This window comes from Agelaius tricolor, unplaced genomic scaffold (genome assembly GCF_023055355.1).
Source record: "Agelaius tricolor isolate 1412-34295 unplaced genomic scaffold, bAgeTri1.0.p SCAF_11, whole genome shotgun sequence".
NCBI classification, from domain to species: Eukaryota; Metazoa; Chordata; class Aves; order Passeriformes; family Icteridae; genus Agelaius; species Agelaius tricolor.
In genome coordinates this window covers 17019698-17033166 of record NW_027269271.1, presented here as the reverse complement: position 1 = coordinate 17033166, position 13469 = coordinate 17019698, and the positions used below count along the sequence as shown (strand labels likewise).

The following is a 13469-nucleotide window of genomic DNA, read 5'->3' as shown; positions in this document are numbered from 1 at the left end:
TTGCAGAGTCCTGACAGGAGGAAAAAATGCTTTAGGAGACTATTATTGTATTAGTAGCAGCTGTGATAAAATTTTAAAATTTTCTGGGGAACAGATTATAGAACAGGAGTCACAGTGAACTAATCTCTCATTTGTTGTCTGTAATTAGTCCTGCCTATATAGACCTTCACTGAGTCTCTTCTCTGGGATCATTGGTTTTTGTTTGCATTAAGCTCTATATTAAGTTTTACCCTGCTTCTGTCAAACACACCCCATTTACACATCTCTTACAGTGTTGGAGAGGCTGTACTAGCAAGGTGACAAAATTCTGCAATGGCTGTGAGGGTTTCTGTTGTGCTAAAATACCCAGAGCTCATTGCACTAGACTTTCCATGAGGCTGAAATATCCCATACTCCATATCAACAACTTTTGATGTAAATCAGCCCCTTTTCATGTAGGCATAATGAGAATGGAGAAAGAACACTTTCCACACCAAAATATAAATTGAAGCTTTTTATGTGTGAGTTGCTAAAAGATTATCAGATGTGAAATCGCTCCATTCAGACATGTTTGTTCTTAAATGCACTTTAAAAATAGTTGAAAAAGGCATTAGCTAATTGTAAGTAAATTCATTTGGTTCAGAGATCAGAGCGTTTCTCCGGCTCAGTCCCTAAGGGCTCAGTCCCCAGGGGTGACTGGAGGTGCCCAGTGCCAGAGCCGGCATCGGGCGCTCACCGGGAACCTGTTCTGCGGGCACGGGGAGAGGGCTGGGTGGAGAAGTAGTGAGCTGGAGTGGTGTTGTTTTGCTTGTCTGAACACCAGGGGTTTGTGAAAAATTTGTACGTCAGTCATGGAGAACTGAAAGGAAAACAAAAAGGGTTTCAGTATCTGCAGGCTGGAGCTTTTTTAAAAGCAGAATACCATGAATATTCTAAATAGTCAAAATAATTTTTTTTCTGTTGTCAAAAACTTAACTTGTCCACTGTAATTTTGTTGCCCAAAGAAACCGTGAGCAGTTTCCGGCGGCTCCCAGGAGCCCCTGTCCCGCTGTCCATGGCCGGCCCTGCTCTGGAGCCCGGTTTCCCAGGCGGGCTGCGCCGTGCCGGGTGCGCTCCCTGCTCCGTGGGCAGGAGCTGACAGCTCTGGCAGCGCAACTTCTCCTTTCAGAGCCACTCGGGGCTCGCCCTGCGCAGCCGGGAAACCAAAATGCCGGCGGGATCTGCTTGGTGCCAGCCTGCTCTGCTCTTACTCCTCTCCTGCGTGCCCCTGTGGGCCGCTGAGATTTCCTGCAGGAATGAAGATGGGGAGACGGTGGACTGGTGAGTGAATACCGTGCTGGGGAGAAAGGCTGGGAGAGTAAATAAATACACTGAGATTAAACCGCGGGAAGTGGCTGGGTCACCGAGGAGCAATGCAAAGGCAAGCGCTGGTTCAGCGCTGTTGGCACGAGAGTAGTGGCGGAGTGCTGCGTTTGAAAAACCTGGGATAAGTCACTGAAATCGGATTTCATTTCCCTGAACCACCCACCGTGCAGCATCATGACTAACTGCAGAACAATCCAATAACCACGGTTTTACACAGCGTTCATGTCTCATGATCAAAGGGAGCATAACCTGTGTTGCGGTGCCAGGGCTGCGCCCGCCAGCGGCAGCTCCGGGGGCACGGCCGGGCCCGGGAGCGCCGGGCGGGGAAGGCGCCCGTGTGTCCCTCGGCTGGCCCTGAGCAGCAGCGGCGCTCTCGGCCCCTGCTGAGGGCACTGAGGGGCAGCGGAGGCTGAGCCGCGGAGCGCCTGTGCCCCTTCACTGGAGCAGGAGTCGCTCCCTGCCCGGAGCTGCCGTCACGGCACCGCCGATGCCCTCCCAGTGCCAGCTGCGAGCCCAACTTCGGGCCTTAAATGATTAATTGGATTAATGAGCTTTCAAGATGAAAAGATGCAAAGTAAAATTGCATCATATCCAGCCCAGATTTTAACAGTGAAATGAGGGCTCTTTATAAAGAGCTTCCTGAAGATAAATATCAACCAGTTTCAAAAGAAAATTGTTTTTCTTGTGAACAACAATTAGTTTGGATACCAGTGCTAAAGAAGTAGGCCCATCCCTTTCCTTGCACACAGAGCTAACTGCAGGGAAGGCAGGCGGTCCTGCACCACAGGCAGGAGCACAAAGCTGGCTTTGCTCTCTGTTGGCATAGCATCAAATGTCTGAGGGTCTAATCCATCCCTATGACTTGTCACCTTTGCCAAGGCACTTCTGGATATTGTAATTTTTTCAGGAATCAGACTCTTAGTTGGTGCAGCTACCCAGGAATTTAAAGGTATGAAGTATTTTATTTCTCCCTAAACTGGATTTCTTCCTTGTTAGAATGAGGTTTTTCATGAAAAACAAATGAACACAAAATCCCAAACAAACAAAAATAAACAAATAAAACCACAGACCAATATATATACAAAATGTCAATTTCTTATATGAAGACAGTTTTTGTATTAAAATTTTCTAAGAAATTCTTTGAAGGCTGGGATTAAGAGTAATTCACCTGTGCCTCAATGTCAATGCCAGTGACGTGGGGCCTGTTCCAGGAGGGAACCTGGGGGTCTGCAGGGGCAAATCCATGTTCCCTTTCACAAATTTAGCAGCTAGGACAGGGGGGTTGCCTTTTCAATATGCCCTGATCAAAAGAAGAGAAACTTGCCTGTCTGCTGGGGTCATTCTAGTTTACTGAGAAGAGTCAGCCTTTGGAGTCTGGATTTGGTTGCTATGAAGCTGACAGGAGAAGCAGAACTGAAACTGCTGAGAAAAGCCTCCTCTTAAAATATGTCAATGTCCTTTTAAACAAACAACACTGCGTTATTTTCAGTTAGCAGCAGGTTTGTGTGAGTTCCTGCTATGCAGTGGTTTCATCCTGCAGTATTCCATAACTCCTCAGTACTCACACACCCTTTCATTTGCCGCTGCACCAGAGATCACTTGCTTTATCTGACCTGATCCCATCTGTGCTCCCCAGCTGGGCTGGCAGCTCCTCCCCGCACGCAGTACCTGGGCGGGCTGAAATCGCTCCTGTGTTTTGCGTTCACTCGGGCTCTCATCCCACAATCCTCGCTGCAGCTCCCGCAGGGGCTGCCAGAGCCCATGGCCGCAGGACCGGCTGTGTGAGCAGGGCAGAGACTTCCCTTTATTCATCTAAACTCCCTGCTCTCTGTGGGAAGCCTTCCCTGCAAATAAAAGCCAGAACTATGCTTTCTGAGAAGTGCTGAGTCAAGGACTGAAGCCACCATGCACATTGTTTGTTTGGGCTTCTTTTGAGGGAGTGGGGAGGAAGGGAAGAAGTAAAGATGTGATTCTTGCTTGTAAGTTGTGTTCAGTCACAAGAAAACAATGTGACAATGCTAATCTGGTCTAAGCAGATTTGCTCTTTCTTGGTTCTCAGGAAATAATTTTTACTCTGCTCCCACCAATGCCTAAGTTCTTGAGAAATTTCCTGTGCACGAATAGCACTAAAGATTTTATACAACTTTAATTGGTAATATACTCAGCTGGCTTCCTGAAAAGATCCAAAACATTTATCCACTGGGAACTGGCAGGCAATTTCCTGATAGCTCAATGACTAGTATTTCACAAGCATGTCTGCTAAGGTGGGTTTGCCAGATGCAAGGCTGTAAACACTTCCAGAGCATAAGCTTTTCAGTAGGTTTCAAAGTAGTTTGGAAAGGCTTCATCTACTAATCCCTGGATCAGCTCTTACTACTGTAACTACTGCTATTCCTCTCCTTTCCAAACCTTCATTTCAAATCTTTATTTCAAATAAAGGGATTGTTGTGACTCCTGATGCATGTATAGGCACAGACCACTCTCCCCAGCCTAGTTATATAAATCACTTTCTTCTCTGTGATCTGTCATCAGAAATTATTTCTCCTGAGATACTTTGAGGAGATCATTCAGTCAGTGGCAAATCAGGTGGATTACCAGGACCACCACTGGTGTGTGTTTTTATTCTGCCTGTACATGTATATTTCCCATGGATTAAATGTTCTTCTCTAGTAAAATGTTTTCCAGCCACTTTTTACCTGTGTTTGGAGATGTCTTTTGTGACCAACTTGAGCCTCTAAATCAACTGGGCAAGGTTTTCTCCTCATATACTTGAGGGGTTACGCACAGGCTGCATTTTTGTTAAATAGTACAGAGTGAAAATAATGCCACTCAGTCCTTACTGTTGACATTAATAGCAATTTACTCAATTACAGCCCTCAGAGAAAGTGGCTGAGTTAATTACATTGTGATTAATCCCATGGACTTGTGCACTGGGAAAACTTGTTTACTTTATCAGGAAACCTTTGTATGAACTGAGCCATTTACTCTGTTCATTGACAATATTGAGTACTTTACAATTTTGAAGAGATTTGTATTCCTGGCTAATGGTTTGAAAATTTCCAGTCTGCAACAGTTCATCAGAGTGCAAGTCTATGACGGGAAGTATGATTGGAACTACACTTTATCACTTTGCTTTATACCTATTTTGTGATTGTGATACATAGAAACATAATATAATGCACTTTTTATTTCAATACCTTTTATCTATTTAACATAAAGCCGTATTTATATAATATAGAAATTGTTTGACATGGGGGAATGTTAGACTGGGTTTGGGACCTGAGGTTCTTTACCAGAACCAGGAGCAATAGGGATTTCATGGACTCAACCAAGGCTACCTCAAATTCTTCAGGGGTACCAACAGCAGTCTGGCCACAGCAACAGGAGTTTGGTGCTGAGTCAGCCTCCCTTGCTTGCTAAGAAGCAGCACAAATTTGTCTGCAGCAGGGACTGTGCTGCCAAACTGCAGCTGGTCCCCAGGCTGGGTCATTGCTTTGAGGCTGTGATGGCCACACTGCTCCCCCTCCAGCCCAGGCATCCCTGGATTCACCCTCCTTTTCCTCAGGGAAGGAGATGCTCATTTACACATTCAAACAGTGTGGTGGTGAAAAACCAATTGCTCTTCACTGTTGCAGGTTTGCTCTTTACAAGCTGCCAAAGCATGCCAAAGGACAGATTCCCCTGCTGGGACTGGAATACCTGTACATGGATGCTCTGACTCCACAGTGGCAGCTTGGTAAATACCTCATCAACATGAGCCAGGGTGCTCTGGGACAAACACTGCAGCAGCTCTATGAGACGTATGAATCCAAGGCAAGTGACGTTTTGGTTTCGTTAGTGTGGTTACTTGATATTTTGTGCAGATGACATGAAAGCAGCCAAAATAAGCATATAAGGCCAGGCCTGACCAATGGATCTGCAATTTTGGCTACAATTAGGTATGATCCTCAAACTTCTAATTTCTAGTCAAGCTTTTCATATAGTTAGAGTATTGTCCATCAAAAAAAGAGTGTTCATACATTCTCCCTTTGGCTTCTTTTCTGCAATTCATGTTGAGCAATATCTGAAGCAATATCTGACCAAGGTCAGTAGTACAGTGCTACAATTGTTACGGACACTTGTCCTAAGCCCTGCTATGTGCATGTGTTTCATACTCTGACTCAAATCAAACCTTGGTTTTCATCATCCCCCTGAAATGACTGTGACTGCTCCAGCACTGGTGTGCTGTTTGTTGGCCTTTGTTTTTGCTCCCACCCTCAGACACCTCATGTACATTTGTGTGAAGTGATTGTAAAATGTCACAAGATTTCCCTATAATTATTTTTTTCCCATCTGTGTAGTATTGTTGGGAGTCTGGGTGTGCCCTCACATTTCTCCTGTGGGTTTGTGGTAGGGTACAATTAGTTTGTATGTAGAAGAGACTCCCAAAAGCCACTCAAATATTGTCAGTCCAGAAAACTGTCAAATCCCAGGTCTTGCTGCAGCTGTAATAAACTGTTTACAAACTCATAGTACACTAGGAGGGGAGGCATGTCCCAACTCCTTTGAAGTTCTCTATTCAGGGGAAATAAGGTGCGGCTGTATGCAAATTTTTTGCAAAAAAACTTTAATTGCTTGCCCTTAATAACAACAGTTGTCATGTCTAGTTTTACTCAGCAAATATTTTTACCAGATCTGATTGCTAAATCAGTGAGAGGCCCAAAAACCAGACAGTGGAAGTTCTTTGCAAGCAAGTGGCCGCTAAACCCATGTAAACTGGCTTAGCAAGCATATTCAACCCTTGGGAAAGGCAACTGCAGTGATTGAGAGAGCTTCATGTCAGCTGAGGCCCTAATGCTGAGTCTTCAGGTTTATTGTACTGTGAGCTCTGTGGAGACTGTGTCAGCTGAACTGGGAGCAGGATTAGGCTCATGATGTTCACACAGAGGAATCCTGAATTCTTTCTTCAGTTCCCAGCAGATGTTTGCTTAAATGCTTTCCTCTTACTAAATGTCATGTTTCAGAAATGTGTGTTTCCCTGCAGAGGAACACCACTGCATATGCAATATACAACGATGAGATCCCTGAATCAGACTCCAAAGGGTCGAAATGTGGACACACCAAAGGTACAGGGAGAGTCCCAAACTACTATTTTCTTCTTTCTAAAGTTGCAGATAGCATCTACTTGTCTGTCTGTTTGTCTATCTGCATATCTAAAATTCCTGCCTAAAGCAAAACTGAAGAGTGATTTGCATGGTGTGTGGTTTTTGTATAGTTACCTATGCTGCAGCTTGTGTTGGTTTTGCTATGCCTGTGCTGTGTGAAGGATCCTGGGGCTTATGGACTCTTTGTTTCAAGAGTTGAAACTCATACAAATCCTTTGAGCACCATCCCGTGCCTGATGGCAAAGCAGTACAAGATGTGAAGGGAAACATTCCCTCAGCAGAAACCTCTGCAAACTTTCTGGGACAAGAAACTGCTGCCAAGATCATGGAAGCACTGTAGGATGCAGTTACAGAAAATCAAGACTTTAAATGAGTGTAAACTTCAGTGGAGTTTAAATGCTCCCCTGAGGAAGCAGATGGGTTTGCCCAGCCTTAGGTGGAAATGAGCACATTTTGCAGGGCTGTATTTTCAGGCTGCAGCAATGGGCACAGCTCAGGAGCATGATCCACCCTGGAGGGGAGGAGCACAGCCTGTCTCTCTGCTGCTTCCCCATGGGAGACAGTTTGGTCTGGGAAAGAAGCCACGGTGTTCACAGAACCTGCTTCCCTTTGTCCAGTGAATATTTGAAGTGAGGAAAGATGAGCAATGGAGAGAGGGTCACAACCTGTGACCTTCAATTGTCAGAACTCTTGAAGGCAAAATTTGAGCAGAGGATGGGGGTGTGAAAGGATTTTATTCAAATAAAACATGATGACAGTTTGAGTTATGCAGGAAAAAAAATTGATGCAATTTTAATACAATATTAGTTTCTCCTGTGGCCTAATAATCTACTCTAGAACAGCTTACTGTAGACATTAACACATTGAAATGTGGGATCTGCAGCAGCAAAACCAAAGTAGGGCGCAGCTCTATCATCTCAGGGTTTTTTCCTCCTTTATTCATTTGCAGTAACTTTTATTTTGACAGGATTTCTGCTCTTGGATAAATCACAAGGCTTCTGGGTGATTCACAGTGTGCCCCTGTTCCCTCCCAGCCCTGAGGATGGTTATGGATATCCATCTAGTGGGGAGTCCTTTGGACAGACAGCCATCTGTATAACCTTCAAATATGATCAGTTCACAGAAATAGGTATGAAAAGCTTCTCCCTAAGAAAGTCCCACCACACCTCTCTGATTGCTTTCTTTGAGGTTTCCCCTCAAAAATTCCTTGTTCTTGACCTTTTTTTTTGTGACATTGGGAAACCAAGTGGGGCCTGGAAAAAGCATTCTTGGCTTCAGTTGTGTTTATCCAATGATTTCCTGTGTGAATGTGGGAAATTCACTCTTCTGCTCTGTTTTCATCTCCCTGTGGGGACTATCAGAATAATAATAGTCACAAGTGCATCTCAAGAGTAAACTCAGTCCATGCAAACAAATGCTTTGGAAATACAAAGTAGGATGATTAATCACTTTTAACAGTAATAGCTCAGTCAGCAATAGTCATCTGCAGTTCTAAAAATGTAAGGCCACCACTGCTTGAGTTGGAGTGGTAGCCTTGACTCATCAGAAATATGAAGTATGGAATAAATATCACCTAGAATTTTCCCAGGTATTTCTTTGCCACAAAAATTGCCAATACTAAATATATAAAAACCCCAAAACCCAACAAAATACAGCTGCAAGATTCAGAACTATCTGGCAGTGATAACTGGTACTGGAATCCTGAAAAGGGACTAGTGAAAGACACCACAAGAAGTCATATTGGCATGTTCCTCAACTCTTTTCACACTGTTTTTCCCCTCTTCTCTCACTTACAAAGCTCAAGTCAAGTTAATGAACGGCACATGCTGTGCAAATTGCCAGGCTGGCCACACCTCAGAGCTCTCTAACCCAGGTTCCTGTTTGTGGAAACACATCTATGCATGTGTTTAGCACAAGAGGACAAAAAATGAGATGCATATGCTAATGCTCATCCTCCCAGCTTCTGCTAATCTGTGGTTCAGGGATTTCATGAGCCAGAAAGACGGGAATGTTTCTGATGGACTGGTCTTCCATGAACTCACCTAATGTGCCCATTTGTTCCCTAGCTGTTTATGCTATCCATGGCAAGGACTTCTACAGTTGAGCACTGTTCAGAAAAGGAGATTTCTCCTGAAAATTCAATCCAGATGCTGAAAATCAAGTTCTGTTCTCCCTAAAACCAAAGTAGACCCTTTGGCAGCTCCTCTGTTTGCATTTGGCTTGGCAGCTGTAACTGGCTGGAGACTAGTCCTGTAAATACAGCCAGGTTTGGATTTACATGTAATGTCTGAGTGCTCCCTGACTGCAGAGAGGCTCGAAGATGGGCATGGGTGGAAGTGGCAGGGACCAAAACCACCAGTGAACAGCTCTGCTAGAAATAATGGGCTGCAAGTGGAAAGCCTGAGTGTACTCTCCCAGCCAGTCTTTGTGCTGCAGGGCCAGTCAGAATACAAAGCAATACACAAGTTCTTGGTTGCTAAAATAAGATACTTTGACACTTAATTCATCCAGGAGATAAGATGTGAAGATTAAGAAGGATTTAGGTTTTCTGTCCAAGACAGAACTTTTCTCTCTTGATTGCTTTTCTTTAACCCATTTTAATTCTGCATGTGTTCATTTTTGTGGGTTTTTCTCAGACCAACAGATGCTGAGTTATAATCCAGGAATCTACAGCTGTTCCATCCCTGACATCTTCCAAGCTGATCTCCCAAATCTCCAGAAACTCTGTGCAAAGTCCAGGCTGCCCTCACCCCCCTTGCACCACCTCTCCAAGCTCCAGTCAGCTCAGGGGGAAACCTTTCTCCACTTTGCAAAGTCACACTTGTTCATAGATGGTAAGAGAACCTTTTGCTCTCTATATAATACATTCTCAATTAATTCTTAAAATATGAATTAATAAATTATTTGAAAATTCATATTCTCTCTGAGGGGGAAAAAGGAAGTTCAGCTTCAGCAATAAATGTAACAGAGGGCAAGGTGTGCTGTCGTATCCTAATGTTCTCATAGCCTCACAAAGCAACAAGCTGTCTGGTCCATCCTAAAGTATTGAACAATCAGATTTTCAGGAAAATTATGTTCCATTATTCAACAGTAATAAAGAAGAAGAAATAGAGGGATTGAATCATCTGGGAGATTTTGTTATGAAGAAGACTTGCAATTTTTCTGTCTGTTCCCTTTTTTCGTGCTGTTTGTTTGTAACAGGTTTTCTAGAAGGAGAAAAAGTAGAAATGAACTTCTAAAAAGCTCAAAATAAGGGGAGGGGGCAAAGTTCACTCTGGCCAGCTTCATGCTTTACAATGAAACTAGCACAATTTAGATTATGCTTTTCAGTCTGTTCTTAAATGAAGGAACCTGAAACACTGATTGCCCACACCCTCTGTTATTCCACAGATATCTATGTGGCCTGGATGGCTCAGGAGCTGCAGACTGATTTGTTGGCTGAATCCTGGCAGCGTTCTGGCGAAAAGCTTTACTCGAATTGCTCTCTTGACTACCACGTCTACAACATAAACATCATAGGGATGCCATTGAACTCCACCTTCCATTCCATTAATGATCATTCCAAATGGGCTGTTTCAAGGAAATACAAAGATCAGTGGACATGCATTGGGGACTTGAACCGTGCTGCTGAGCAAGCTTGGAGAAGTGGTGGGTTCATCTGTACCCAGAATGAACAGATCTACAAAGCCTTCAGGCATTTGATAATCCACTATGAAAGCTGCACTTCTGCTCCCAGAGAGCTGTAACAAACATTCCTCCCAACCAGCACAGCCCTTGTTACATGGGAAGTGTAGGAAACCTCTCTCTCTCTGAACTGTGTTTTCACTCTGAAAAGCAGCCCTGTGAGTTTCCAGATGTGCTAGGCCATCCCCTTGTTAGCTGTAGGAGCAGGTGAAGGGCAGCTGCTTTCCTGTGCTGTGGGGCCCTCAGGGGGTGTGTGCTGGGCCCTGCTCTGCTCCCTGGCTCCTGTCACCATCCCCCATGGCATGGCACGGCAGGGACACTGCTGCGCGAGGCTGCACCAAAGCGCATCTCTGTGCACACCCTGCACGGGCATCCCTGGGCACCCTGGGATGGGAGGGACAGCAGAAACCTCTCCCTTGAACTGGGCTGTCAGCACTGGCAGGTAGCAAGGGATAAGTACCCCCAAGTACTTCAGAGCTGCCCTGGATTTCTGGCACTGTTGAGATAAATCACAGCATTTCTGCTCAGCTTGGGCTGAATCTCTAAAAGAGCTGAGAAAATTAGATCCAGACAGGGAGATGAGTAGATCTGAGGACAGGAAGGCCTCATTTTTACATGATTCATTTTTAGAGAATTAATGAACTTTAAATCATCTTTAAATTATCTGTAACCAATAGCTTGGAAATATTTCTAGTGCTTCTATTCTTGTACAGCAATTTTATAAGCAAATAAACATGTTCAAAATATGAATAAGCAAAACAAGGAGTAACAATGGTCTGTTTACATTCTCCCTCTCTCATCTGTATAGTTATTTGTGGTTGGTTAAAATTTTTTATAGCTGCCAAAGGAAAAATGGAGACAATTAGGAAAAAAATATAAAGAGAAGAATATGTTTGAAGAAGGATGTTATTTAACCTACATTTTCGCATTACAACAAAGATGGCTGTAATTTTTAATATCTCCACTCTCAGGCTTAGGACCTGAAGTTTGCATGGTCTTGCTATAAAGACAAAGCTGATTTGCAAACTCCCAGTACACTCTTGTGTTCAGATTTCAGAAGTGTATCCATGTTTAATATGTTCCTACATATATTTCTATGTTTCTATCTTTTTTTTCCTGAATTGCTAATATAAACTCCACTCTGAAGATCTGGCTGTCCCACTGATATTTCTGATTTGCTGTGTTTGTAGTCCCCACTACTGATCCTCCACACAAGTAGGTATAAAGAAATGTCCCACAACCACAAGAGATTGCCAAAATTTCTTTCCCTTTTCACCCTGAACAATCAGCCAAACAACGAAGTGTAAAAAGTGTCAAACTAATTAATTTCAGAAAACACTTGTGCATATTTCTTGAAGAGATAGAAATAATCTATGTGGCCTGTATAATGAAGGGAAGTGTACAGGAATAGGTTTCCTAATTAGCCAGTCTGGATCAAAGGTAGCTTGTAGCTTGAGTCTCATGGCTCAGTGAAAATAGTTTTGTTGCTTAGATATCCTGCAAGAAATTTTTTATTTTATTTTCCCTGCATATGACCTAACAACATTAGATAAATAATTTGTTTGATAATGTTCTTTCTCTGATGTCTGTCAAATTATTTTACATAATTACTTCTTGTTTTGCTAGCTGTGGTCAAGCAACACCTTTTGTGGCAGTGAAAATTGCCAGTGACACGGAACACTGCGCCGTGGCATGGTAGGGCATTGCTCAGATAAGCCAAGACAAAATCAATTTATCTTGCCAATCTTTTCATGGCAGACACTGACCTAACCTGCCTGTCTGAGCTCTTGTATCTTACCCACAGCTTTGTGTAAGCACAACTTCAGTGCACAGGACTGGCAAGGAATCCTCTGCTGGAGACAGTGCTGGCAAGCTCACCATGTGTGTCAGAGAGCTCCTGGATCTGTGTAACAACCTGTATTTCTTGTAGTATTTTCAAATACTCAGCCACAGCACTTGGGTCACAGGGTTCAATAGCCAAGAGTCTCTGTCCCGCTGGTTGTCACAGCAGTGTTGCCAGCCTTCTGCTCCCCAGGCCAGAAGTCACCAGTGCATCACTTGAAATAAGTGCTGATTGCTGTTCTTAATTACTTGGTCAATTAATAGCTGTCATAAAGTTTTACAGGACTACTTAAACATTCATCTTTCATTATACCCAAGACTGGTTGCCTTCATTTCAGCTGTGACTGAGGAGGCATAAAGAGCAGTAGGAAGATGCAGAGAAGCAGCTGTACCATTCAGCACTATAAGCACCTCAGCAGCCTGGCTGTGCACACACTCATTTCAGTGGTGTAGCAATAAAAAGGCTGCAGATCTGGTTCTCATTTTTTGACTGTAAACAGCTTTAGTTCACTTTTGCTTTCATTGTGTAACTTCTGTATTTGCATATCTGCGTATTTCTGCTACATGTTATGAAACATGGGCAGACTCCTTGTTTCCCAAAAGACACTAATAGTCAACAAAATAAACAGTATAGATTTTAAAAGTGTTTGTAACTCTAAAAGCCTTAGGGCTTTCTTCGAAAATGCAAGACCATAAGCCACTTACTCACCCTCACAGCATGCCCTATGTGAGGTGTTTACTTTTTGCCTATTATATATATATATATATATATTAATAAGGTTTTTAAATTTAAAATATTCTGTTCTATTTTAAGATGCCAAACACTCAAGAAATATCTGCCTGTTCCAGTGATTCTGTGCTGGTTCCAGCTGCCTCTGCTGCCCACTGCAACCCTTTTGACTGGACAGACTGGTTCCTGCCAAAGGGGACACGTGGCATGGCCCCTCTGCAGTTTCAGGGAGACCTGCTCAGCAAAACTGACTCTGCAGAAGTGCCCAAACACTGGACCCTGGCTTGGAGAGAGGAGAAAGCTGCTGCCTGGTGTGGAAACCTGGAGTCTCTTCTCAGCATGCCGGTTTGGCTATTCTGACCCTTGGGCTCTGTTCTAGTTAGACTAAATAAGAACATTTATTATACATGAAAATTGTTTGCCGAGGGAGTAGGAGAGGCCAAAAGCAAACATTATTAATCCACTAAACATTACTGTACTGCAGCCAAGTTTGTAACAAACACAGCAGTAGGGGTGGTTGTTTGCTATAAATTGCCCTGCAATCATTTCCACAAGCTGAGGCTCGGTCCCAGCATGCCTGACACACTGGCGGGGTGCAGGAAATGCAGACACAGCTTCCCCAGATCCAACCCCCCCACCAGGGCATCTCCTGCCCTCCCCACAGCCAGAGCAAGGGCAGGACTCTGCCTCCCTGACACTGCTCAAAAAACCTGGCTGGTTCTTCT

The 13469-nt window shown here is 43.8% G+C and overlaps 1 protein-coding gene across 6 annotated transcripts in view; it reads left to right on the top strand.

The window, feature by feature from the left end:
• Positions 1–11745, top strand: part of DNASE2B (deoxyribonuclease 2 beta) — a 36194-nt gene extending 24449 nt beyond the window's left edge. For 3 of the 6 annotated variants that reach the window (XM_071436395.1, XM_071436394.1, XM_071436392.1), the window contains 6 exons: positions 984–1299; positions 4980–5157; positions 6368–6449; positions 7456–7617; positions 9125–9322; positions 9879–11745. In XM_071436395.1, the coding sequence (XP_071292496.1) occupies positions 1187–1299; positions 4980–5157; positions 6368–6449; positions 7456–7617; positions 9125–9322; positions 9879–10234 (1089 nt within the window). In that variant the 5' untranslated portion in view covers positions 984–1186 and the 3' untranslated portion in view covers positions 10235–11745. Of the gene's footprint in view, positions 1–983; positions 1300–4979; positions 5158–5264; positions 5429–6367; positions 6450–7455; positions 7618–9124; positions 9323–9878 lie in introns of those variants that run through there. The other 3 variants (XM_071436393.1, XM_071436397.1, XM_071436396.1) reach the window with 3 other exon arrangements.
• Positions 11746–13469: the final 1724 nt, after the last annotated feature.